Source organism: Callithrix jacchus, chromosome X (genome assembly GCF_049354715.1).
Source record: "Callithrix jacchus isolate 240 chromosome X, calJac240_pri, whole genome shotgun sequence".
In the NCBI taxonomy this organism is placed as follows: domain Eukaryota; kingdom Metazoa; phylum Chordata; class Mammalia; order Primates; family Cebidae; genus Callithrix; species Callithrix jacchus.
The window spans coordinates 51,775,525-51,800,019 of record NC_133524.1 but is presented as its reverse complement, the minus strand read 5'-3'; the positions used below and the strand labels follow the sequence as shown (position 1 = coordinate 51,800,019).

At 41.7% G+C, this 24,495-nt stretch overlaps 1 protein-coding gene and 1 pseudogene across 1 annotated transcript; one reads left to right on the top strand and one right to left on the bottom strand.

Moving 5' to 3' along the window:
* Positions 1–3,871: 3,871 nt before the first annotated feature.
* On the bottom strand, positions 3,872–4,408 carry LOC100398408 (small nuclear ribonucleoprotein D2 polypeptide 16.5kDa pseudogene; annotated as a pseudogene).
* A 13,951-nt stretch (positions 4,409–18,359) lies between these two features.
* Positions 18,360–24,254, top strand: NUDT11 (nudix hydrolase 11). Its single transcript, XM_008989312.4, has 2 exons — positions 18,360–18,979; positions 22,802–24,254. Coding segments are annotated over exons 1-2 (495 nt in total). The 5' UTR covers positions 18,360–18,485; the 3' UTR covers positions 22,803–24,254.
* The last annotated feature ends 241 nt before the right edge of the window (positions 24,255–24,495 follow it).

Sequence of the window (24,495 nt, the reverse complement as noted above, 5' to 3'; positions counted from 1 at the left end):
CAGTTAAAATATGGAATCAAACTGAGTGTCCATCAGCAGATGAATGAATCAAGAAAGTGTAGGCGATAATGGAATTCTATTGACCCTTAAAAAGAAGGAAATCCTGCCTGAGGACTGTGGTGTATGCCTGTTCCCCCAGCACTTTGGGAGGCTGAGGCTGGAGGATTCCTTGAGCCCAGGAATTCGAGACCAGCCTGGGCCACATAGTGAGACCCTGTCTCTACAAAAAAATAAAAATTAATGTGGCATGGTGGCACACACCTGTGGTCCCAGCTACTCAGAAATCTGAATTGGGACAATCCCTTGAGTCCCAGAGGTCAAGGGCTCTGGGATGCAATGAGCCATGATTGCATCACTGCACTCCAGCCTGGGTGACAGAGTGAGACCCTGTCTCTAAAGAAACAAAAAACAAAGGAAATCCTGTCATCTGTGACAACCTGGATGACATTATGTTAATGGCAGTAACCCAGGCAGGGAAATATAAAGGCCACATGATCTTATTTATGTGTGGAATCTAAAAAGGTTGAACTCATGGAAGGAGGGAGTAGAATCCAAGCTACCAGGAAATTGAAAGAAGGTGGTTGGTGAGCAGTTCATCAAGGATGCAAAATTTTAGTTAGATAGGAGGAATAAGTTCAAGAAGCCCATTGTACATTATGGTGACTATGGTTAATAACACTGTATCGCATTATTGAACATCACTGAGAGTAGACTTTGTGTTCTCCCCACAAGAAATAAGTATGACTCGTAATGTACATGTTAATGAGCTCAATTTAGCCATTCCACAATATATACATATTTCAAAATATCATGTTATACATGATCCATATTTTATTTGTTGATTAAATTAATAATTATATTTTAAAGTAGGAAATGAAGGTGTGATTATAGAAAGGCATCAGTTTTCAACCATCATGCATTAGTGGACTCAGGTGGAATTACCAATGGATGACTAGATGGAATATGTCCACAGTCTCCAAGTATCTAGCCACACAATCTTTAAATTTCAAGCAAAATATAGTAACTTTACTTGACATAACCTGCTGAATACAATTTTCATCAAGTGATTAAATTTGACATTACCAGATATGGAATAAATAGGTACTTTGCCAACAGATGGAATGCATGGAGAGAAAATACTATCATTTTGCGGTATTCCAGACAAAATTGAATCGAATCATGAGGATAGAAAAGCAGGCAAAGCCAAATTAAAGGACACGCTAGTAAGTAGCCCATAATTTAAAAACCTGTTATGGTCATGAAATACAAAGAAAATCTGAGGATTTGTTCAAGCAATTCTCCTGCCTGAGCCTCCCAAATATTTGGGATTACAGTCGCGTGTCACCACACCCAGCTAATTTTTGTCTTTTTAGTAGAGATGGGATATCACCATGTGGGTCAGACTGGTCTCAAACTCCTGACCTCGTGATCCGCCCACCTTGGCCTCCCAAAGTGCTGGGATTACAGGTGTGAGCCACAGCATCCCGCGTGTTTCAATGTTAATAAAGATAACATTTTAATAATTATGCTGTTTCTGTAAGAACAATATCCTTATTCTTAGGATGAACACTAAAGTATTTAGGAGTAAAAGAACATGTCTCTAGCTCACTCTCAAATAAAAAACTTTTAGAATATATAAATACACACACACACACACATATATGAAAATACATCTCTGTTTATGCATCTGTGTATTGAGAGAGAGTCCGTGAGTGTAAAAATTTGTAAAATCATAACAGTGTAGGTATTAGGGAGAAGTACAAGTGAAGGTTCTTTGTCTCATTCTTGCCACTTTTTTGTAAGTTTGAAATTACCTCAGAAAAAAGTACCTCCCCCAAGAAAAGTAATGTGAGCTCTGGATACCAACTAGGATAAATTCGTGGCTACTTCATTCATCAGCTGTGTGATAGCAGAAAAGTTATGAATAATTTCTGAATAGAAAGTTTTGGACCTGTAAGAAAGGATAATCATTGAGCTTACCTATCTCCTAGGGCCATGGTAAGGATTAAATGAGATGATGCATATAATATGTTTTCAGCAATATCTTGGATGGAGTGAGTATTCAATAAAAGTTAACTCTCATTGATGTTTTTTACTTTTTGTTTTCAGGGGACAACATTTGATTAGACAGTTCTGGTTCCAAGGATTCAGGTCTATCCGTATCTCTGAGGTGCCTACCAGAGGTAAGATTCTAAGGCTTCTGAGAGTCATATAATAACTCAATAAAGGACCTTTCATCCTTATTAAAATTATTGGCCCAAACATTTCCAATCTTAGTATCTGGCCTCTTACCATCCACTTAGCTGCCTATGTGTGTTCCTGGAGCCAAACATCCTCACATTAACGTCTAGTGTGTACTAAGGTCCCTAGGCTTCTATACGTGCCTGTCTGTTGAATGGGAATTTAATTATTTTCAGGCTTCCTTCTACTAGCCCAATGTACCATAGTAAAATGTCTGCCACTGATTTAGAGGCTACAATATGCCATGCACAACAACCCTGGGGAGCAGGTTTTAAACCTATCTCTCTTTTCTAAGTGAATACACAGGCTCAGAGAGGTGGAGAGACTTTCCCAAAGTCACAGAGCCAATAAGGGGTGGTACATGGAATGCCTCACCGCAATACCCATGGCCTTGCTGCATAACTGAGCTGTATTCTGCTCTAACACTGTATATTATTATTAGGCACTATCTTCTCAACCTGACTCTAATCTCAGTGAAGGCAGAGAACACTATTTAGCTCTCATGTATACCCTGGTACCTTCTTCACTCCTAAGCACACAGTAGGTAAGCAAGGAATATCTGTTGTCTCTTTAATGTGGAAAGAGAAGTTGCTTTTAAACATTTCTAAAAGCCTCTGTAACAAAGTCGCTCTTTAAGTGTACTCTAAAAGCTCTGAGCAGAGATGTGATTCTGTAAAAATTGCTACAAACTAAACAGGGTGGGTTAGAGTTGTTTACAGGTTAGAGTTGTTTACGTAGGTGGCAAAGCTATAACGAGCAGCAAAGTAGAGATTCTAAACAATGAGCAGGATGGTGGGAACCTCTGTTGAGGAGATAGACAGTTGTGTTTAGGGAGGGGACATAATGATTTCTAGGGTTTTATCAATATTTGATTTCACTGTTTTGGGTTGTGGTTACACAGGCTTTCACTTTATACTTATTCATTATTTATCTTTGTATATCTGTTTTACATACTTTAAGCTGAAACCAAGAAAAAGAGTAAGATTGGTCGCAGGGAATAAAGAGTAAGATTTGAATAAAGGTATTAATATGGCTACATGAAGAATGTATCAGTCAGGAGGGGGTTTGTCAGTCATCCATGAAAGGAAACTCTGCTAATGCTCATATAGGCATCATGTGGGAAAAACAAGTCTCTACATGATTTTTGGTCCCACTGCCAAAGAATTACCCAGTATGAGATGGAAATATTGGATGATGTTAGCCTCACACCATTAACAGACAAAATATATCTATGAAAGATGTCAGCTCTTTCCCCATCTTAATTACCTTAATTAAATTAATTACCTTAATCAGCTTCTCTTCATTTTGTAACATTTGTGTACCAGAAATCAGCTCTTTTTCAGGTTCACACACAGACACACACACACACACACACACACACACACATCCAGTCACACCAAGGCACTGATGTGTTTCAGTGGACATTGCGATTGACTCCCCAACATCCATTCTGTCTCCTGTTTATCTAAGCCTGTCATGGCAACTCAATATTCTTGACATCCACTGGTTTTGGAACAGTCATGTGACCTAATTCAGTCCCATATGTTGGAGTTGATCGTGGGGATATGTTCTGGGAACTACTATGTCATGGGTTTTGTCTCTTTAAAAAGGTACATTGGACGATATATTCTTTTCTTTTTCTTTTTTTTTTTTTTAGAAAAAAACACAGAGCTTTATTATTCTCAACATCAGCGGCAGCGGTCTCTGTAGGACAGGGGAGTGAGTTCTGTTGACTGACAGGGATAGGTGGCTCCTACTTGCCGGCGATAAGCGGATTCCGCAGGACCACGATGACCGAGTCCCCACGCAGGAACATCTTGGAGATGTAGCGGTCTTTGTTGACCGGCTTGGACTTCTTCTTGCCCTTGCCGCTCTTGGGTACCTCAGTCCACATCTCCTTCACGTTCTCCAGCACCATGTTGCAGTGCCTATCAAAGGCCTTCACGCGGCCCAGGAGTTTCTTATTGTTGCGGCAGTTGATGAGCACTTGGGTGTTGTTCTTGACGGACTGCGTGAGCACAGAGAGTGGACCCGTGTTAAATTCCTCCTCCTCTCGCTTCTGCAGCTCCTCTGGGGTCATCTCACTCTTGGGCTTGTTGAGGAGGCTCATGTTGGTGGCTAAGCTCTCGGTTCACTCCGGTTTCCTCCGCGTTGCTGCTGCCTGAGCGATATATTCTTTTCTATGTGTAAACATTACCATGCCAAATCAGAGGCCTAAAAGTGCTTTAGCCATTTTACCAGTATGTTAAGGATACCCAGAGGGACAGAGAAGAGAGGAAAAAGATCTGAACCCTTTAAGGCATCCTTGAGCAGAGTTCCCATGTATGGGATCTGCCTACTTTTGACTTCCAGTCTATTTTGGAAATAGAGCAAGTGTTTAATGAAGAATAACTAACTGCCGGGCACTACTGTGGGCCCTAAGGATACTGCAGCAAACAAAGCAGACAACCGTGTCTGCCCTCGTGGAACTCAAATTTCCATGTAATTATACAAACAGTAAAGAAAACACATCATTACATCCCACTGTATGTCAGAAGATGACAATGGTATAGAAAAAAATTAGAGGAAGTTAAGAAAGATCTGGAAGGCTGAGCAGCTGGATAGGGCTGAGAAGTTGGAGAGGATAGGGCTCTCTCACAATGTGATATTTGAGCAACATCTAATAAAGTTGGTGGAACGAGCTATTACATATGTGGAGGAAGAATATTTCAGGCAGAGAGAACAGCCAGTAAAAAGCCTCTACTATTACAGCTAGGGTTGATGGAGTCGGATCTAGTGGGGGAGTTGTTGGATTTTAGAGAAGTAGCAGAATATCAGATCACCTAGGAACTTGCAGCCCATGAAAATGCTTTGATTTTTTTTTCTCTCCATGAGACAGAGAACAATGACACGAGTGGCATCATCTGACACAGTTTTCAAAAGGATACCTCTGGCTGCTAGGATGAGACTAATCATTAGGAACAAAGGTACAGGGAGATAAACCTGTAAAAATGTTATTGCTGTAATCCAGGCAAGAAATTGTAGTGGCTTACAATGAAGTGATATGGTGGAGGGGGGCAAAATCGCTCACATTCTCAATATATTTAAAGTGCAGGCCCAACAGTATTTCTAGATGAATTTAATGCCCAGATTGATACCACTTTTTCTAAGTCAGCATCTAAAAACATAATGTTAACTGAGATGAGGAAGAATGAAAGTAGATAAAATCAGGGGAATGAAATAAGAAATCCGAATTTTACACAGTTAAAATCAAAATGTTCTCACGCCTATAATCCCAGCACTTTGGGAGGCTGAGGCAGGCAGATCACCAGGTCAGGAGATTGACCCTCCTGGCAAACACGGTGAAACCCCATCTCTACTAAAAATACGAAAAATTGGCCGGGCGTGGTGGCATGTGCCTGTGCTCCCAGCTACCTGGGAGGCTGAGGCAGGAGAATCGCTTAAACCTGGGAGGCAGAGGTTGCAGCGAGCCAAGATTGCACCACTGCACTCAAGCCTGGGTTATAGAGAGAGACTCTGTCTCAGAAAAAAAAATCAAAATATTTATTTAACATGCATGTGGACTTGCCAAGTGGGCAAATGGAAATAGACCATAGAGTTTAGGTCAGCTATCTAAACTGGACAGAGATGAGAGTGTAGATCACACATGAAACCACAACACTGGAGAAGATCACCAAGGTAATGAGGGCAGGCAGCAAAGATAAGGGGACTAAGGATTGACTTCTGAGGCACTTCAGCATCAAGAGGTCACAAGGAAAGGAGGAGAATCAGCCAAGGAGACTCAGGAGTTACAGCTAATGAGGTCACAGAAAAGCCAAGAAAGTATTGTACTGGAACTCAGGAAAGAATGTACATCTGGGTAGAGAGAGTAATCAACTCTATACAAAAGAAATTTTTTTTTTTAGATGGATGTTTCCCTCTTGTTGCCCAGGCTGGAGTACAATGTCACGTCTCGGCTCACTGCAACCTCTGCCTCCTGAGTTCAAGCCATTCTCCTGCTTCAGCCTCCTGAGTAGCTGGGATTACAGGCCTGTACCATCACACCTGGCTAATTTTTGTATTTTCAGTAGAGGCAGGGTTTTGCCTTGTCGGTCAGGCTGGTCTCAAACTCCTGAACTCAGGTGTTCCACCTGCCTTGGCTTCCCAAAGTGCTGAGATTACAGATGCGAGCCAAGGAGATTACAGATGCGTGGGCCCGGCCTAACTCTATCCAAAATCATAAATACGTTAATGAAGGAGAGGACTGTGAAATAGCCATTCGATTTACAAATATCGGCGTCATGGTCACCTTGACAAGAACAGTTTCTGTTTAATGGAAGGTGCATAGGCCTGGCTGAAGTATGATTAGGACAGAATAGGAGGAGAGCAATTGGACACAGTGACCATAGACGACACTCTGTGGGAAGTTTGCAACTGGGGGAACAGATAAATGGCACTAAGCAAGTAAAAGGAGTGAAGTAAACAGGTTTTTGGTGTTTGCATTTTTTTAAGATGGGAAAAATAACACCAGTGTGTATGCTGACAGGAATAACGTAGAGAGGGAGACAAAGTCACATCATGAGGATGTTACAAATGCTGTGAGATTATCAACTTGCTTTTTGATTTAGCCAGTCTAAGTAAGATTTTTCTGTTGTGTGTAAGCAAAAAAAACTGCCACAACGTGAGTGAGCAATTGACTTGATATGTCTGACTTTTCTGTCTTATGCCAATTGTGGAGGCGTAATTTAAATATTGCTCTTTCATGTTTTGAATGATAAACTATATGGTCACAATGATTGGACAGGAATACTGGTTCTACAATCATAGATTCCAATCCTGGGCCTGACACTTAGAAGATGTCATCTAGGATAAATTACTTAGCTTCTGTGTCTCATATGAAATGTCTTCCTAGGAACATAGGGATAATAAAGGTACTTATGGTGTGTTGCTGAATCAAATGAGGTAAAGCATTTAAAGAGCTTATGAAAGAACTTGCTATGTGGTAAAATTTCATAAATATTAAAAGTCCCCATGCCATATGATAAAAATTCCCTTTTGGAGTTAAAAACATAAACTGCCTGATTAACTGTTTTGCCAAGTCACACATATAACCTGAAAATTAATTCATAAACATGCAACTAACAAAGTAAAACTATTCACAGCTCCACTTTATAGGTATGATGACAGGGAAGTAGATCATTTAACTAAGATACAAAGGAAATTAAAATATAATGGTTAACTTACAAACTGTGTCCAGGCGCTTGGTGTATGGTTAACTTTATGTGGCAATATGACTGGGCTACAGGGTGCCCAGACATTTCAGCAAACATGATCCTGTGTGTCTCTGTGAGAGTAACATGTTGATTTCAGCCTTGTAAGGCCCTAAGTGGAGAACACAGTTGATTCATGGTAGACTTATGGAAACTGAAATGATAAATGTGTGCTGTTTTAAGCCACTAAGTGTATCGTAATTTTTTATGCAGCAATAGAAAACTAATATACAAGTATTTAAGTTATTACTATATGGAATCTGTTGGGGTTAAGGTGATGCACTGCTTTATCTAAACCACTGCAGAAGATGAAGAATAATTTCTGGCTCGGCCATAACCTACGTAGCTCTAAGGTGCAAATTAAAGTAGGTACAGCTAAATGCACAGTGTTGAGAATGCTAAATGTTGTGTAGTGAGGACTGATTGCAGTACAGCCATGAGAACAGGCAGCTTGAGGTCTGACAGCAACAAGAGAGGACACTTTCAGGTAAGACGGTGTCATTATCAGTGTTAAGGGGTCAGATGGTAGTGAGGCCCCTTCTGTCCCTGCCCTTTAAATGAGGCAGAGATTTCAGTTCCAGGGTTCTCCTGTGGGGCCACAACAGAGAAGCAAAGCCAGGGGAATGGCAGGCAGTGGTTCTGAATTAAACTAAAATAATTTATTTTGGAAAATGCCTGTGATAGATATTCCTTGAGGCTTTAGAGTCTCTAACACCAGCTAGCTCTGTGATTCAATCAGAGTTCCAGGATTCCAATTTATAAGAGGTATATGTGTGTGAGTGTGCGCGCATGTGTGTGTGTGTGTGAGTGTAAAACACCTCCTTTATAAATAACTGTGACAAATCTTTACAGACCACTGGCTCTAGGGTTGAGATACGGTTGCATGATTTTCTGTATGAGACAGCTGCGAAGTTCCTGAATGTTCATGTCAAACCCGGAGCCTACCACAGTGCATGAAACATGGGGACTTTCTGACTTTTAACCAAGCTCCCATTTGTTAATAGCTTCTAGTACCAGTGTATTGCTGAATTCTGATGCTTCATAACTGATGTTGGCTTAGTGTATGGCTTCATAACTGATGTTGGCCTTTCTAATAATCTCTCAGTTTCTGAAATGTCCTCACAGCAGGATTAATTTGGAAATTCCCCTAGGCTTTATAAGTAAAGAGTGATTGCATAAAAATAAATTAACTGGAGATATTAATGAATGACTATAACACTGCTAATCCAATTATTTAAGTGTTTAGGTGAAAAGCATAAACATGCGGGAACATGAAATTACGCCTCTGAACCCACAAATAACAGTAATTTCAAGCACAGACACGCATGTTCAAAGTCACAAGGATTCAGTCCTCCAGATGTGAGTCCTGCTCCTATTTCCTCTATTCTTCCTCCATCAAATTTTGTGTCTCCTCTCCCTCTTTTCCCCTCTTTCATTGGAAATAGGCCCTCTGCAGACTACAGTTGAGAATTGACACTTTTTTTTGGTTTGTTTTCCTAGGAGTTGTTATGAATAAGAATCAGTTTTCACTTGGACTTTACATCTGCTCTATCAGTCATTTACACTACATGAAACATATAGGCATTGTAGAGGGTTTGCTGAAGGAAGACATTTCATACCGAAACGCTGATAGGAAAAACACCCGTTTCTAAATTGGAGGCAGTACAACGTTGGCTTTCCATATAGGAAACTTGCTTTTGTGTATCAGGAGCCATGTAAAGTCTTCTAGAAGCTGGTACGTGTCGCAGGACTAGAAAGCAGATTCATTTGTCCATGGGCCTCTACAAAGTGCATAGCATCATTTTCAGCACACAAAAAGGGGTATTTATTGAACTTAGTCACATATAGACATTTTCAAATCTTCGCCCTCAAATATAATATTGTAAACTAAATGCTTCACAGGAAAGGAAAAATGCCATCTGTCAAGAGTCAAACTCTAAAACAGAGGGATGACGTAACAGCAGTATGGAATTTTAAAATCCATATTAGTAGCTTTCAGAGACACAGGGATTTCTTTCTAAGATGGTGTAAAGTGTGGGGATAATGCAGACCAATATAGGCAATGAATTGTGACGTATGCCTTTTACATCCCAACTCTGTGCTTCCTAGCTGTATGAACAGAGAGGCAAGTAATCTATCCTTCTGAGCCTAAATTTCCTCATCTGTGAAACTGGAAGAAAGAAACTTAAGTCACAGGGATTTTATGAAAACTTTAGTAAGATATGTAAAGCACCTAATACATGGTGGATCCTGAAACAGCAATTATTATATATTCTGATATTGTAGTAAAGAGAAACCACCTTCCCCCAATATAATTTCTCTTTTCTTTCTTTCTTTCTTTTTTTGAGATGGAGTTTCACTCTGTTGCCCAGGCTAGAGTGCAGTGGTGCAATCTCAGGTCACTGCAACCTCCACCTCCCGGGTTCAAGCGATTCTCCTGCCTCAGCCTCCCAAGTAGCTGGGATTACAGGCATGTGCCACCATGCCCGGCTAATTTTGTATTTTTAGTAGAGAAGAGATTTCTCCATGTTGGTCAGGCTGGTGTTGAACTCCTGACCTCAGGTTATCTGCCTGCCTCGACCTATAATTTCTTAATTAGAAATTTGCGAATTTCACACAATGAAAAGTTCATCTGACACAAAAATCAAGGATGGTTCCTTCTGAGATGTAAACTGGTAGTCAAAGGTGTTTGATCAAAGCTAAAGTGAAAGAATCTAAGAATGTGATGGCTGTTCCCTCATAGGATATGCTACTGTCATGTAGGAAAAGTGCTAACAGAACTACTGATGTTCAAACTTGCCTCAAAGTAAATAACCTGGAAAAGATTGAAAGAAGGAAATATTTTTCTTGTCTTGCACTCCCAGAGAATGGCTGGCCCAGAGCCCATGGTCAGAAACACTCTATCATGGTGGTAATCTCTCCAGAACTGGCTGAGTTTGTTGGTGGTATGAGATGTTTTACTGTGGAACAGGGAATGCAGCCATCTTCCTGATCGCAGTTTTGATACCAAACATCACGTGTATGTGCCTTGTTGTCTTCATCTAATGAATCAGTGAAGTTTTAGAACAGCTTGGTGACCTTGGAAAGACTGTTCTGCTTCTGATGAAAGTGGCCTGAGCCTGTGGGTACACAGTGTCATTGATAAGTAAACTATCTTCCCTCGTTGGCTGGCCTGATATCTTTGTGGAGGGGAAGGCATCCTTCCAAGACTGGAATTCTCTCAGTCAGGGACTAGCTGTGCATAAAATATCCTCCTCCAGATCCAGCCTCATCAAGATCTTGAAGCAGTTCTTAAGTATCAATCCTTTTATCCCTTCACAAGAACTTGAAATGAACTCCATTCCTCTGCATCTGCAGAAATTAGCGTTGAATTATTTCCAGCATTTGGCTGAAGGAGCAGGAAAACAACCTCTAGGATGAGGAGCTTCTGAAAGTGTTAGGAGATGGGAGATGAATTTCGCAGAGATGTGTGTGTGACAGAAGGGGTGGGGAGCAGAGAGAACAGCAGGGGCAAGTTAAGTAGTGGGGGTCTGCCTATACTGCCGTCTTTGTGGGGTGTTCTCATCAATGAGCTTGGAAGTTTCCACCTCATTCAGATACTTCCTAGCTGTCAGATACTGGGCAAGTTACATAATGCCTTAGATCTCAATCTTCTCCCTTGTGAAAATGGGAATGACAACACTGCCTTTGAAGGGTTTTCATTGGGGTTAAATGAAAAAGGTACATGAAGTGCCTAGTGTAGCCCATCCATCGTTCTGTGCCCTATTGCACAACAATAGCTTCAACTTTGTTTTCAACTCTTCCATAACATCGTTCTGCTCTCATTGCATTTAATTATATAATCATGTTTCTTTCTGAATGCCACTGTCTTATGAAAATAAAGTACAATATGTAAATCATAGTACATGTCCTGCCCAGATAAAACCAAAACCATTTAGGTGATGAACGACTGAGATCTGGAAACATCACCTCAAGTCATGCTGTGTGGTAGGAACTGTGCTACCCTGAGTAGATGCCTTGGAAAATGAATCAGACTTCTGGCCTTCAGGTATATTACAGCTGCCCAGCTGCGTTTCTATGGCATCTGGCACCTATGTGGTGTTGAAACAAATGGCAACTACTGGAATAGCTTCAGAATGCAAAGACAATGTTTTCCCATAAGTATCATTTGTGAAAGTTTAATTAATTCAACGATTCTTCAGTATTACCCTTCTGGTTGTATCAGAGAGTGTGGATGGTGGGTTTACAAAGACCAACAAAACATGGCCCTTCCCCTTATAAGTCAACCAGTCTAGCACAGGAGACAAACACATTCATTACATCCACAGGTATTTTCTGAATGACTCCAGTGTATGCTTACCAGAGATCTGGGCTATGTGGGATAAACTGGTGAGCAAGAAAGACCCCTACCATCAGGAGCCAGTACTGTAGCAGGAGCCATCATCAACTAGGAGAGACAACTGCAAAAAACATCAATAAGTAATTACATAGTCTGTTAGATGCAAAACACTATAACAGAAAGGAAACCTGGGCCAAGGAAAAGGGAATCAGGAGTATCAGTGACAGGGTGGCAAGGAAGAATGGGTTTAGTAATCCATCATAAGGTGACCTGGGTAGGCCTCATCCAGAAGGTAATCAAGGCCTCCAGGTGAGTGAGGAAGTCATCCTTGTAGACATGAGAGAAGAGCATTCCAAAGAGAGGGAATGGCTAGAGCAAAGGCCCTGAGGGGGGAGGGAGCCTGCCTGACAACCCAGAAGCTGCCCGAGTCCAGGTCCGCTAGAGATGTGTGGCCCATGGAGAGCGGTAGGGGCAAAGTCAAAGACGAAATGGGCCAGATGTTGGAAGGCCTCGTAGGGTTTGTAAGCATTTAACATTTAACTCTGATGCACAATCTCAGGGCGGCTGAAAGGGGTTTTGTTTCAGAATTAGAAGTGTGTGCAGTGTAGAGAAAAGGGAAAAGGAGGGTGACAGCAGTGAGGTAGGATCAGGTAATGAGCATAGAAGTGGGAGAAATCAAGGCACACTGCATCTTTATGAGAGTGGCAGTGTTCACCAGGACATGACAATTCCATGGATCACTGGGGCCACATCCATGACCTGTGCACATCTACACCATTGCTCACAAAATCACAAATGTAGCAGTTCTTTATGCAGCCTATCATTTGTCCAGGAAACAGACAAAACAATGAGGGAGGTTACTTTGTATTCCATTCATTTTTATTTAAATCCTTTCTAGGGAATTAACTAGTATAGACCCAAAATGAAACCACCTTTGTGTTTGAACAAGTGTCCTAAGTACATGAAGGAAGAAAAATTGGGGAACATATGAAGGTTGATGTAAAGGACACAAGTTACCCCGCTTTCCCCAGACCTAGGTTCATTCGTATTTCATTTAATATTGTTATTAAATAGTTAACAGGTATAATAACAACTATCCTTTGCGATCCATGTAGATCCTGTCACCACTTCTCATTCAGTCAATATATTTTAAATCCCTACTGGACACCAGATCACGGGCACTGTATTGACTCAGAGGGGAACAGACATATTTCAGGCTGGTTCCCAGTCCTCAAATTTCTCACAAGCTTGCAGACACATCATTACAGAGCTCCTTAATTAAAGCTAACGACAGAATTAAAGTTAAGGAAGCCTGGAAACACGGCGGGGGGGGGGCTACTTTAATCCCAATGTAAATGATGGGCCGGCACATGGTCAGGAAAGCTTTCTTGGGAGAGGTGAGGTTCTGAGTAGGTAGTCCTATTATCCCCCTTTACACCTGAGAAATATTACGGTCAAAAATATTAACTTGCCTTAATTCGCCTAAGGCTGCATAGCCACTGAGAGAGCGGGATTTAAATTAAGTTCATTTGCATTTTAAAACACCGTTTTTCTTTCTCACGGACTACTACCAAAATCACCCTAGCTCTGCTTCCCTTAAGTATTCTGAAAGTTTCTCAGGTACGTTGCAGTTCCTCTCCTGATAGCTGGGTCCAGCTGTGACTACTGTCAAGCTCTGAGAAGGTCTTTAACATTCCTGATCCCAGGTAACAGCTGTTTCTGGAGAGCTGCTCTCTTAGGACTGTACTCCATTTAAAGCCTAGTTAGAAATGTCAGCTGACATGGCTTTCTCACTAAGTAAAGCACCCAGTTTCCCTGAGGATGCTTCTACTGTTCCTGTCAATTGCCCATTTGCCTGCCCCATCCTAACTCCGAAAAAAAAAGGCAGAAATATGTATCCTAGACTTGTTGGTTTCAAGGTAGATCCTCTCCGCTTTCATCCTAGGGATTCTGGAAATTTACATGGACCTCTATTCTCTTGGGTGCCTGGATCTTCCAGGCCAAAAAAAACCAGAAAGGAGGAAGACCATACCAAAAGGAATGACATGCATTGTCTTTGTCAGCAACTCTTAACATAAGGGAAACGTGCCATGGTGAATGCAAGATGATTACCTTTGGACTCAGACAGGCCAGGGTGTGGATCCCAGCTCCACCACTTTCTGACTTGCTCACATTAAACTATCTCAGCCTGTTAATCTGTTCAAAGGGATTTTGATACTTTTCAGGTTTGCTGGTACAAAAATATTAGGCTCATATAAGAAAGCAGACCATCCATAAATCAACATCATGACCTGGTGTGATGACAGCATAGAATATCTCTGTTTCTGTATCACTTCGTTGCATTTTATCTTGCAAGGGAAATCAAAGCCGCAAATCATGAAGTTACATCTGGAAGTGACACAACTATTATTTGCTGGGAGTGAGAGAGGTACTCACATGCTCTTTTCACATATTGTCCAGAAGAAGAAGATCATGATGGAAAATACCTTTCACTGGAGTCAGTGAATCTTAGCTACTGAATACTTTACCCAAGAGGTCAATGCTGAATGTCATCAACGAAGGCCACAACAAACCATAGCTGTGGATAAGTATAATCCTTATAAGACATGCTGCTGTTGTGTGAGTGCAGGCTATGGAGACATGTAGCCTTAAACTCAAATACAAACTCCACTCTAAATCCTCATTTTCTCTTTTATAAAATGGACTTACGAACTGCCTCCCTCCCTAACAGTTAATGGGATAGCAGTTAAGTAGGATGCAGGGCATAACACACAGCCTCTCACAGGGTCTGTACGCAACAATGTTAGATGTCTTAACCTCATCCCTTTCTAACTCCAAGGAAAGTGAAACGCCAGCGTCTTTAAGTAGACATGACATTTCTACAATGAACAACCTTTTCTTTCTCTGATTGTTTTTGGTTGATTTTGATGAATGGTGTTAATGGTTGGAGCTGCTAGTTTTTAATGCATAACAAAGTGCCCCCAAATTTTATGCTTTAGACAACAGTAAATTATTTTGTTCACAATTCTGCAGGTTAGTAATTTCAGCTGGTATCATCTGAGTGGTTTATTTGCTGTTCATGGCTAGGCTTAGTTATGCATCTTCAGCTAGTGCACTGTTCTGCTAGGGGTCAAATGGTCTAGGATGGCCTCACCCATATGTTGGGCAATGGGTTCACTGTCAGCTGGAGTGAAGTGGAAGAATCCGCTATAGATATCTCATCAGCCAAGTAGCCCCGCCTTCTTCACATTGCTGTCACAAGGTTTTAAGCACAAAATGAGAGGGGACAACCCAGTGTGTGCAAGCGCGTTTCAATTCTCTGCTGGCTTCTGTTCACGTTTGCTTTTGTCCCACTGGACACAACAAATTGCATGGCCAAGCCCAGAGACGACGACAATGTGGAAGGAGATACAGGCTTCCATGAACAAACTGCAGTTTCACTCTGACGGTCTATTACTATAGTGATTCCTGAATTAACACTGTTCATCACTGGAGAAATACTTAAATAGGCGAAACCACAGAGTGGACTGCTGTTCTCTTAAAAGTGATTTTCAGATTTTCACTCTTGTTACGTAAGTCATAGCTTTTCTTGCCCTATTACTATGATATAGATGAATAATAAAGTTATTAGGCTGTCCTTCCATTGCTGTAAAGAAATATCTGAGCCGGGGCAATTTATAAAAAAAGAGGTTTAATTGGCTCGCAGTTCTGCAGGTTCCACAGGAAGCTTGGTGCCAACAGCTGTTTAGCTTCAAGGGTGGCCTCAGGAAGCTTACAATGGTGGCAGAAGGCAGGCGGGTGGGCAGGTGCATCACATGGAGAAAGCAGGAGCAAGACAGGGGAAGGTGCCGCGCACATTTAAGTGACCATATCTTGTGAGCACTCACTATCAGACAGACAGCACCAAGCCATGAGGGATCCGCCCTCACGATCCAAACATCTCCCACTAGGCCCCACTTCCACCACTGGGGATTACACTTTAATGTGAGATTTGGGGGAGGACAAACATCCAAACTATGTCAGTTGTGAAAGTTTGTGGAGAAAGTAATTTAAAAATTCCCTTTGCGTTGTATTAAGCCTGTTTTAAGTTGTGGATCTCCATATCCAGACTTTTCCAGTAGGGTTTCAGTCTGTGCCTCTTTCCATGTTATAATGTCCTATTCTTCTTCCCTGCCACAAATATTCCCCTTGGAAGAGACTTATTGCACAGGCACAGTGTGATGTAGAACTGATGCTGATGGAATAGACTAGAAAATGGCACCTCTTTCTTGTCAGACAAAAAGGAGATAGTACCTGGCAATTGTGAAGCAAACCTGCCCAGTGGCCGGAGCCTGGATTGGCGCCCCCGCCGCCACCCCCAGACAGCACACGAGTCTACTAGCTTTGCTAGAGTGAGTTGTGATTTATTCAAATCATGTTTTAAAGCTCTGAGTAGAAGTTCAAACATTTTGTACTACTAAGTCCTAATCATATTTTTTAGGACACCTTGGTATTTTATTTGTTTTGTGGCGGTCGATAGAGCCAAGTTGGATGTCATCATTTCCCATTTTAATTCCTACATGATATTGCTGGTATGCATGAAAGCTTTTGATATTTTAAATCATAATACTTTATTCTTCCATTTATAGCGATTTAATTTACATGTTTTCCTTAGCTGTTTCCCAAGGAAATATCCATATCATCTACAAATAATGACAACTTTGTGCTTTTACCAATATATATTACTTTTATCTCTTTACAACTCATTCCACTAGAAAGAACTTGTAAGACAATATTTAACAATATTTTGACAGTAGGCAGATTTGTCTTGCTCCTGATTGTAAAGCAGTTTTCCCTAGTTGTTTAACATCATTTGTGTGTTTGTGAATTTGAGAACCCTGAAAAATATTGCCTGTTAAGTGTACTTTCTTAGTTTGTTTTTAATCCCAGGTGTTGAATTCCTTCAAAAGCTCTTCCACCATCCATCCATCTTTAAAATATGGTGAGGAGCAGTAGTGTCTCTATTGTGGTCACTCTTTTTATGTGTGTATTTTATAATTTTGTTCATATACAACCCACAGCGTTTTGTCATATTACACTCTAGGTAGTGCAGATATTGCTTGCACTTGGGAATAGGAGCATTTTTATTTGTGATTCTGGTTACAAGAGGAGTTGAGCAGATCCTGGGAAAGTGAACTCAATTGTTTCTCCATTTCCATTTGAGTCCATTTGCCCGAGGTGAAGGAATTACTTCATCGACAAAAGAGGCTTTCATGATACCCCCTGGCTGATGCCAATAGAGTGCCAATAAGAGAGAGACCAAGGTGCAACCAAAGTTAGGGGAACTCAGAGGGCTACTATGAGATGAGGAAACACCAAAAATAAATGAAAAGGAGAAGAAAAGCTCTAGGTTGTTAAATTTTTGGCGGTGGGTTACCATTTCCTGGCCAAGAGGACAGTATGAGCAGAGAAAGAGGAGAGAGAGCAGCAAGTGGCCTTGCTGGAGTCTCATGCAGGGAGTCTTTTAAAAATCAAAGTGTGCAACAGGAGGGGATCTCCACGTGCATGGTTTCCCAAACCCCAAGTGGTGCTTATCAAAGAGAAAGATAGTGAAGGGTGGAGTTTGTGGAGAATGAGAGATGTCTTGGGCTTTAATGCAGGACTACTAGATGGGTGGTGCTCTGGTCCTTAAGGTGTACGTTCATCGAAGTGGAAATGGCTGCAAAAAGGAGGCGAGGAGTGTACCAATGAGGAAACTGAGGCACAGAGTGTTCAGGCAGGTTGTGAACAGGGTTTTATGAAAAGCGTTAAATTACTGGCTGCGCCAAGATGCTCGGCAAGGTGGGAACCTGTTGAAGAAATAAAACTGCATCATGTGACTCAGCAAAGATGCACGGCTACTCTTCCTAGAATCCCGTGGGTGATACTGACAACACCAGGGCCCAGGTCCCATGAGTAAGCCAGAATGGTTCATCGTGGGAGGGGATGATGATGACGACGCCCTTGCCCCTGTCGTGTGTAAAACGACTGTATGGTCGGTTTCATGCAGCGCGGTGGGGAGGGAGAGGAGAAACGTTCGGCCGCGCCACATTCGCGTTTGGGTCAAAGGCACACGTGGAAGCAGTCGGCCAAAGGCACAATGCGGTGAATTCAGCTGTGTGCTAAGGAGGTTCCCGGCCCCAGGAGTGCGCGGCGCCTGCGCAGTGGGCCTGAGGCATCGCGCGCTGCGGGAACCGGGAGACCCCCGCCCCCGCCCCTCGCCCTCCACTGCGCGAACGCGCACGAGAACGGGATTGCGGCCGCAGCCGCGATTGCGCCTCACTTCGCTCTGCCCGGCAGCAGAGGGAGGGAGACGCTCCCCCGAGACGCGGGTGGGCTCGGTGGAGAGTCGCGGGCTCGCGAGCGGCTGCGCCTCCTCCACTCCGGCGGCCCCGGGTTCGGCCGGCCGCCCCTCGTACTGGCTAACTGGCTGACTGACGCGCCTCGCCGCCCCCGCCTCCACCCGCGCCCCGCCCAGCCTCATTTCTACCTCAGCGCTCCCGGCTCGCAGCAGACTGAGGCGCCTCTCACTCCCTGCCCCTCGCCTCGGCCCTTTCTCTTCCCAGCACCCCGGCTGCTCCCCGGCGGCGCCGGCTGCAGCCCACAGCAGCGAGCGGCTGGAAGAGGCAGCCTCGAGGATGAAGTGCAAGCCCAACCAGACGCGTACCTACGACCCGGAGGGGTTCAAGAAGCGGGCGGCGTGCCTGTGCTTCCGGAGCGAACGCGAGGACGAGGTGCTGTTAGTGAGTAGCAGTCGGTACCCGGACCGCTGGATCGTGCCGGGCGGGGGCATGGAGCCCGAGGAGGAGCCGGGCGGTGCGGCGGTCCGAGAGGTGTACGAAGAGGCGGGAGTCAAGGGGAAGTTAGGCCGGCTCCTGGGCGTCTTCGAACAGAACCAGGATCGCAAGCACAGAACGTACGTGTATGTACTGACTGTCACGGAGCTGCTGGAGGATTGGGAAGATTCGGTTAACATTGGCAGGAAGCGAGAGTGGTTCAAAGTCGAAGATGCCATCAAGGTTCTCCAGTGCCACAAGCCCGTGCACGCCGAATATCTGGAGAAACTGAAGCTGGGCGGCTCCCCAACCAATGGAAACTCCATGGCCCCGTCCTCGCCAGACAGCGATCCCTAGTATGTACCACTCGGCCCGCGCAGACTTCTGTTTGTCCGCCTCGCTTAAAATGCATCCCGCCTGGAGCACCTCTCGTGCCATGTGCGGTCTCACCGGGAGGAGGGAGGCTTCTTTTGTTTCCTTGGCAGACCCTCTGAATCACGCTTGCAAACTGTCTGGGTTGCCAGGCCCTGTTTTCAGACAGTTCGCACGTTTTTCAGATGCTTTCAAAATCGCTTCTTGGTTACACCGTAAAATGTTTCGGGAAGCCTAAGCCGCTTGGGGTTTTAGGTGCCTTAACTGCTCACCCTGCTTCTGGGGTGTGTGTGTGGCCGCTTGGGGTTTTAGGTGCCTTAACTGCTCACCCTGCTTTTGGGGGGCGTGGGGGGGAGACAAGGGGTGTGGGGGAGTGTGTCTGCCTTTGCGTCCTGTGATGTTTTTGGTTCTTTTACATTTCACACAGACTCACGGGGTGAGTCTGCGTGCGCATTTTCATACCAGTCTGTGGTTTGTTTGGTAGTGGAGGCCTTTAAAGTCTTACCAGCTTGGTTGTGTGGGCATCTTTTAGTATTTTTTCCCCTTGAGTTGTTTTCTCCTTTGCAGCGTTCGCCCTTGTTGTCAGGGAGCCCTTCTGTGGTGGGAGTTGGTTTAAAAGATCAGTTTGGAATTTGTTAAAAAAACTAGGGAATTCTACCTCTTGTGCTCTTTCTGCACTCGACAGTCAAGTTAGCTTCAGAAATGGGATCTCATTTGCCCCTTTCAGAAATTTTTTTCTATTTCTAGGTAGACCATTTGGTTTTCAAAAAATTTTCACAAGTGGTAATTTTTCACTGCTGACTTCAAATGGCTGTTTCCATGTAGATTAACCTTATTGAATTGATGCTGCTGGGGATCTGCTAGCTAAACACATCTTACCACCAAAACTGTACTCACAGAATTTGATTTCCCATGCTCAACTTCCAACTCTTATTGCCCCTTACTGGATAGCATAGACGAACCATGGTTCTCTCAATTTAAGTTCGTTTTTGAAAGAAAGTGGTCTTTCCTCCCGTATTTGAATATGGTGACATTCTGCTTGAACTTTCCTGGCTCCTAGTAACCAAAGGAATGGAATCTTTATGGAGATGAGATCCCAATTGAGTTACCTCTAGTGATGTTCAGCTAGTACAGAGTTGTCAAACTATTAGGGTACCTGAACAATTTCTCTTAATGATAGAGAGTAATTGTTTTGTCTCACAGGACGGCCTATTCTGGGTGCAGGTGACCAGCATCTACAACAAGAAATTAACATTGCCTGTAATCCAAAAACCTCCTACTCATTATTTTGCTCTCGTCTTTTTAATACCATAGAATAGTTCGTTTTGAAACTGTCTCTACTCTTTTTTTTTGCTGCCCCCTTGTGTGCTTTTTATATTTTACCCTTCTGAACACTGAAATATTTTTCTCTATTTGGAGTGCCTTGTAATTTCACAAATAATTAATATTTTTTATCCTGCTAAACAGTGGGTGCCATTGCACTTTCTAAAATGTGGTGCCACTGTTTAGAAAACAAATCTTATAACAGATTGAAGTATAGGTAAACAATGTACAAATCTCAGTTTCTCAAAACATTTTCTGCACTAATGCTATCAAAGGAAAGAGTAGACTAAGAAAGAGTGGCTTTTAAAAACTTATAACAGTTTTATTATCTGAATTACATGGTTTGATCAAATATGGGGTATTTTTCTATTTTTCTTGTAACAAAGTGATATATATATTTGAACCTCATATTTTTAAAAAAACACTTTCTAACTTTTAATTCCCGAGGTCAAAGTGTAGGTTTGTTCCATAGGTTAATTTGTGCCGTGTTTATTTGTTGTACAGATTATTTCATCACCCTGAAGCATGCCTTTTAAATTCCAGACAAATTGACTTTTATTATTCAGTCTCAAATAGGTCTTAAAATTTTCCTCAATAACCTAGTTATTTCAGAAAGTTCTTAATTCTACATTGATATTGACCTAGGAGATATACTAGATTGTATTTTCTGGATATTTTTGTAGATAAAATTTATTCCACATGAAACACTGTCACGAATACTTTGGAGACTTAACTTGTACTTGCTATCATTAGAAGTCATTATGCATCATCTTACTTGGTTCTTAAGTTATATATCTGACAAAGTAAAAAATAATGTGCAGTATTCATAGTAACCCACTCTTAAAAATTGTTAGCTTATAAATATGTTGTGGTTTTTCTTTTTCTTTTTTTTTGTTCCAGAAACACTTAGAATATGTAATGGTACTTTTCAAGACTTATTGTCAATTTAAATTAAGCAGTCTTTGAAAAAATTTTCTCTGGAAATTAGCCTCATCAAAATAGTTAAGAGCACCAAGGAGATTCTTTTTTTAAAACTAATCAAGAGTTTCAGGTTTAAAAGCATTAGTGCAGAAAATGTTTTGAGAAACTGAGATTTGTATTTTGTTTACTCAGACTTCACTGTGTGACAAGATTTGTTTTTGGAACAGTAGCACCACATTTCTTTTTAATTTTTAAATTTTTTTTGAGACAGAGTCTCACTGTGTCGCCAGGCACCAGGCTGGAGTGCAAGTGGTACGATCTTGGCTCACGGCAACCTCCGCCTCCCCAGTTCAAGTAGTTCTCCTGCTTCAGCTTCCCAAGTAGCTGGGACTACAGGCACATGCCACCATATCCAACTAAATTTTGTATTTTTAGTAGAGATGGGGTTTCACCATGTTGGCCAGGATGGTCTCGATCTCTTGACCTCATGATCCGCCCACCTCGGCCTCCCAAAGTGCTGGGATTACAGGCCTGAGCCACAGCACCCGGCTGCACCACATTTCTTGAGAACAGAGGTGGTATAGAAAATTTCTACCACCTCAGTACTCCAAAAATTGATGTACAGTTGAGATGTTTTTCCTTCTAAGAATATTAGAGTTCACTTGTACATATTTTATTTTGTGATAGCAGGAAAATGTACACCTAAATTTTACAGCCCTCCCTTGATAAAGAAAGGAAAAAGAGTACTCTACACAGACAATTGAGGTTTGCAGACATGAATCAGAGATTTATTTTCTGCATGTTTTATAAATAGCTTACATTTTCAGCTGGTCAAGTGTTTTATTCTTGTGAATATATAAAGAGGAAAACAGATTAATATAGATGCATATACTAGAAATGTCATTGGTGCTGTCTATAATATATACAATTTTTTTCAAGAAATGTGTCTGTGTGTTTAAATATAAAATTTGTTGACTACACTTTAAAGAAACAAACTAAAGGGAAGAAATTCTAAAATAATTTGAGAAGGCTAGTATAAGAATGCCAATTTGTTTACATTTAGAAAATGTGGAGGAGCCACCAGGTACTCTCAGAAAGACTTTCATCAATATTTTTTTGGTAGTGGTCTCTTGATAAGCTATTAATACTAATGGTATTTAGCAGATTTTAAATATGTTTGGGCAAACAGCAGTATAAGAAGTGGAAGTCACTTTGCTAACTGTGCTAAAACGTAACGCTTTTATAATTCACGCCTGTAATCCCAGCACTTTGGGAGGCCAAGGCAGGGGGATCACTTGAGGTCAAGAGTTGGATACCAGCCTGGCCAATATGATGAAACCCCATCTCTACTTCTAATTATTAATGAATTAAAACTACAAAAATTAGCCAGGTGTGGTGGTGCATGCCCGTAGTCCCAGACTGATTGCATCTGCATTAGATAATTCTGGAAGTGAAGTGCTTGATGCAAAGTGGTTGATGTACATAATAAACCCTGATACATTTGTCAGTTGGAGGAATTATTAACATAAGCTTGCTAATTGTATGTTGGTTTGTTTTTCTAGATGAACAGCAAAGATGTTCAGAATTGTGCTGAAACTAATATTGATGTGAACCCAGTGATGAATGGAGTTGTCAAGTTCAGGTGAGCACTTCCGTGTTCTGAAGAAGACAGCTCATCTGGTTTCTTCCTACATCTTGGGACACTCCTTCCCTGTCTATACCACTGACTCTTGCTCTGGTTGTTGTATTATTATATGTGAACAGACTCTTAATTCAGCACCTATAGCCTTTTGTTGTGCTTTTTTGATGTGTCTGCCTTCTTCATTAGACTATGATGTCTTTGAGAGTGAAGACTATTTTTCCTTACTCTTTGCAAATCCTGCATCTGAGACACTACTTGAAATGTGGTTGGCATCACTGAAGGTTCTTTGATTCAATTAATATTTTGTAATCACCGTGTGGCAAAACATTCCCCTTCCAATCTGGTGCTAGTAGAGTATATGCTATCTAGGCACCATGTGTGTGGCTTTTGTGTATCAGGTGTTTCAGAAATATTTCAAGGCAGTTGTAAGATGTTTGAGGACAAGAATTATTAATCCTATTTCTATGTCATACCACACAGTAGCTGCGCAGTTTGCCATCACCTTAGGGTAACGTTTTGTAGAATCAGTCCTTCGTGTTAACAACTCTAGTGTTTTTGTACTGTTGATTATTTGCTTAAAATTTTATTCAAAAACTATCACTTGCTATAAAGGTAATTGTAAAAATAAATACAGTGGATGCAAGATAATGTTGTGAGTTTTTATAAAAGTAAATTTTAAAATGATATATAAAACATTTTTTTGTAATGCCTGCCCTAACCACTTCTTACATGTCATCTTAACATCTCTTTGAGGAAAACATCCTCATTTTACAGATTTAACATGCTGTATTATTTGATGCCAGAGCTAACAGGCTGTATCATAGGAAGTTTCCAAAGTTAATTATTGCCATTTAGTTGTCTAGGTTTCTTTTGCCTCTCTCACTGATCCATTTGGCTGTAGTTTTCATACCTTTTCCAGTTCACACAGCTAGCTCCTCATCCTACCTAGTTCCTGCATATGAGAATGCAGAGGGCTGAGAGAGGGCAAAATTGTTGTCACTTGGAAAAGGCAGTTAGGAAAGAGGCTGCTGTAAGAGGGGAACACAAAATGAAGGATTTTTTTAAAAAGAGGACTTGGATCAGCTGCCTCCAGGAGAACAACTTTAAGAAAATAACAAAGATGTTTAGAGGAAATCTTGCAGAGTTTTGCCATGGGATATGTGATCTCAGCAGTCTCTTCCAGCTCCTTACAAATGACCCAAAATGGCTCTAATATGGTAGTATGTTTGATGTTTTTTACTTCACATTATAAAGCTATTACATCAATAAAAGCTTGGATTCCATTTTAGTGTTACACTCTTCCTCATGATACCAGTGAAATGTGTTGAGTCCTCAGTTGTTATATAATTTGAAATAAAAATGTAACTTCTTGATTTTTTGTTTTTTAAATTGTGCTATGGTACTGTGGTTACGTTGTTTAAAAAGATGTTCTTATCTTTTAAAGAAGTGTACTGAAAAATGTACAGGTGAAATGATACGCTACTGGTATTTGCCTCAAAATAATTTGAGAGTGGGGTAATTGAGTGCATAGATGAAACAAGATTGACCGTGAATCGGTAATTGCTGAAGCTGTGTGATGGATGTTTGAGAGTTCATTATACTATTCTCTATACT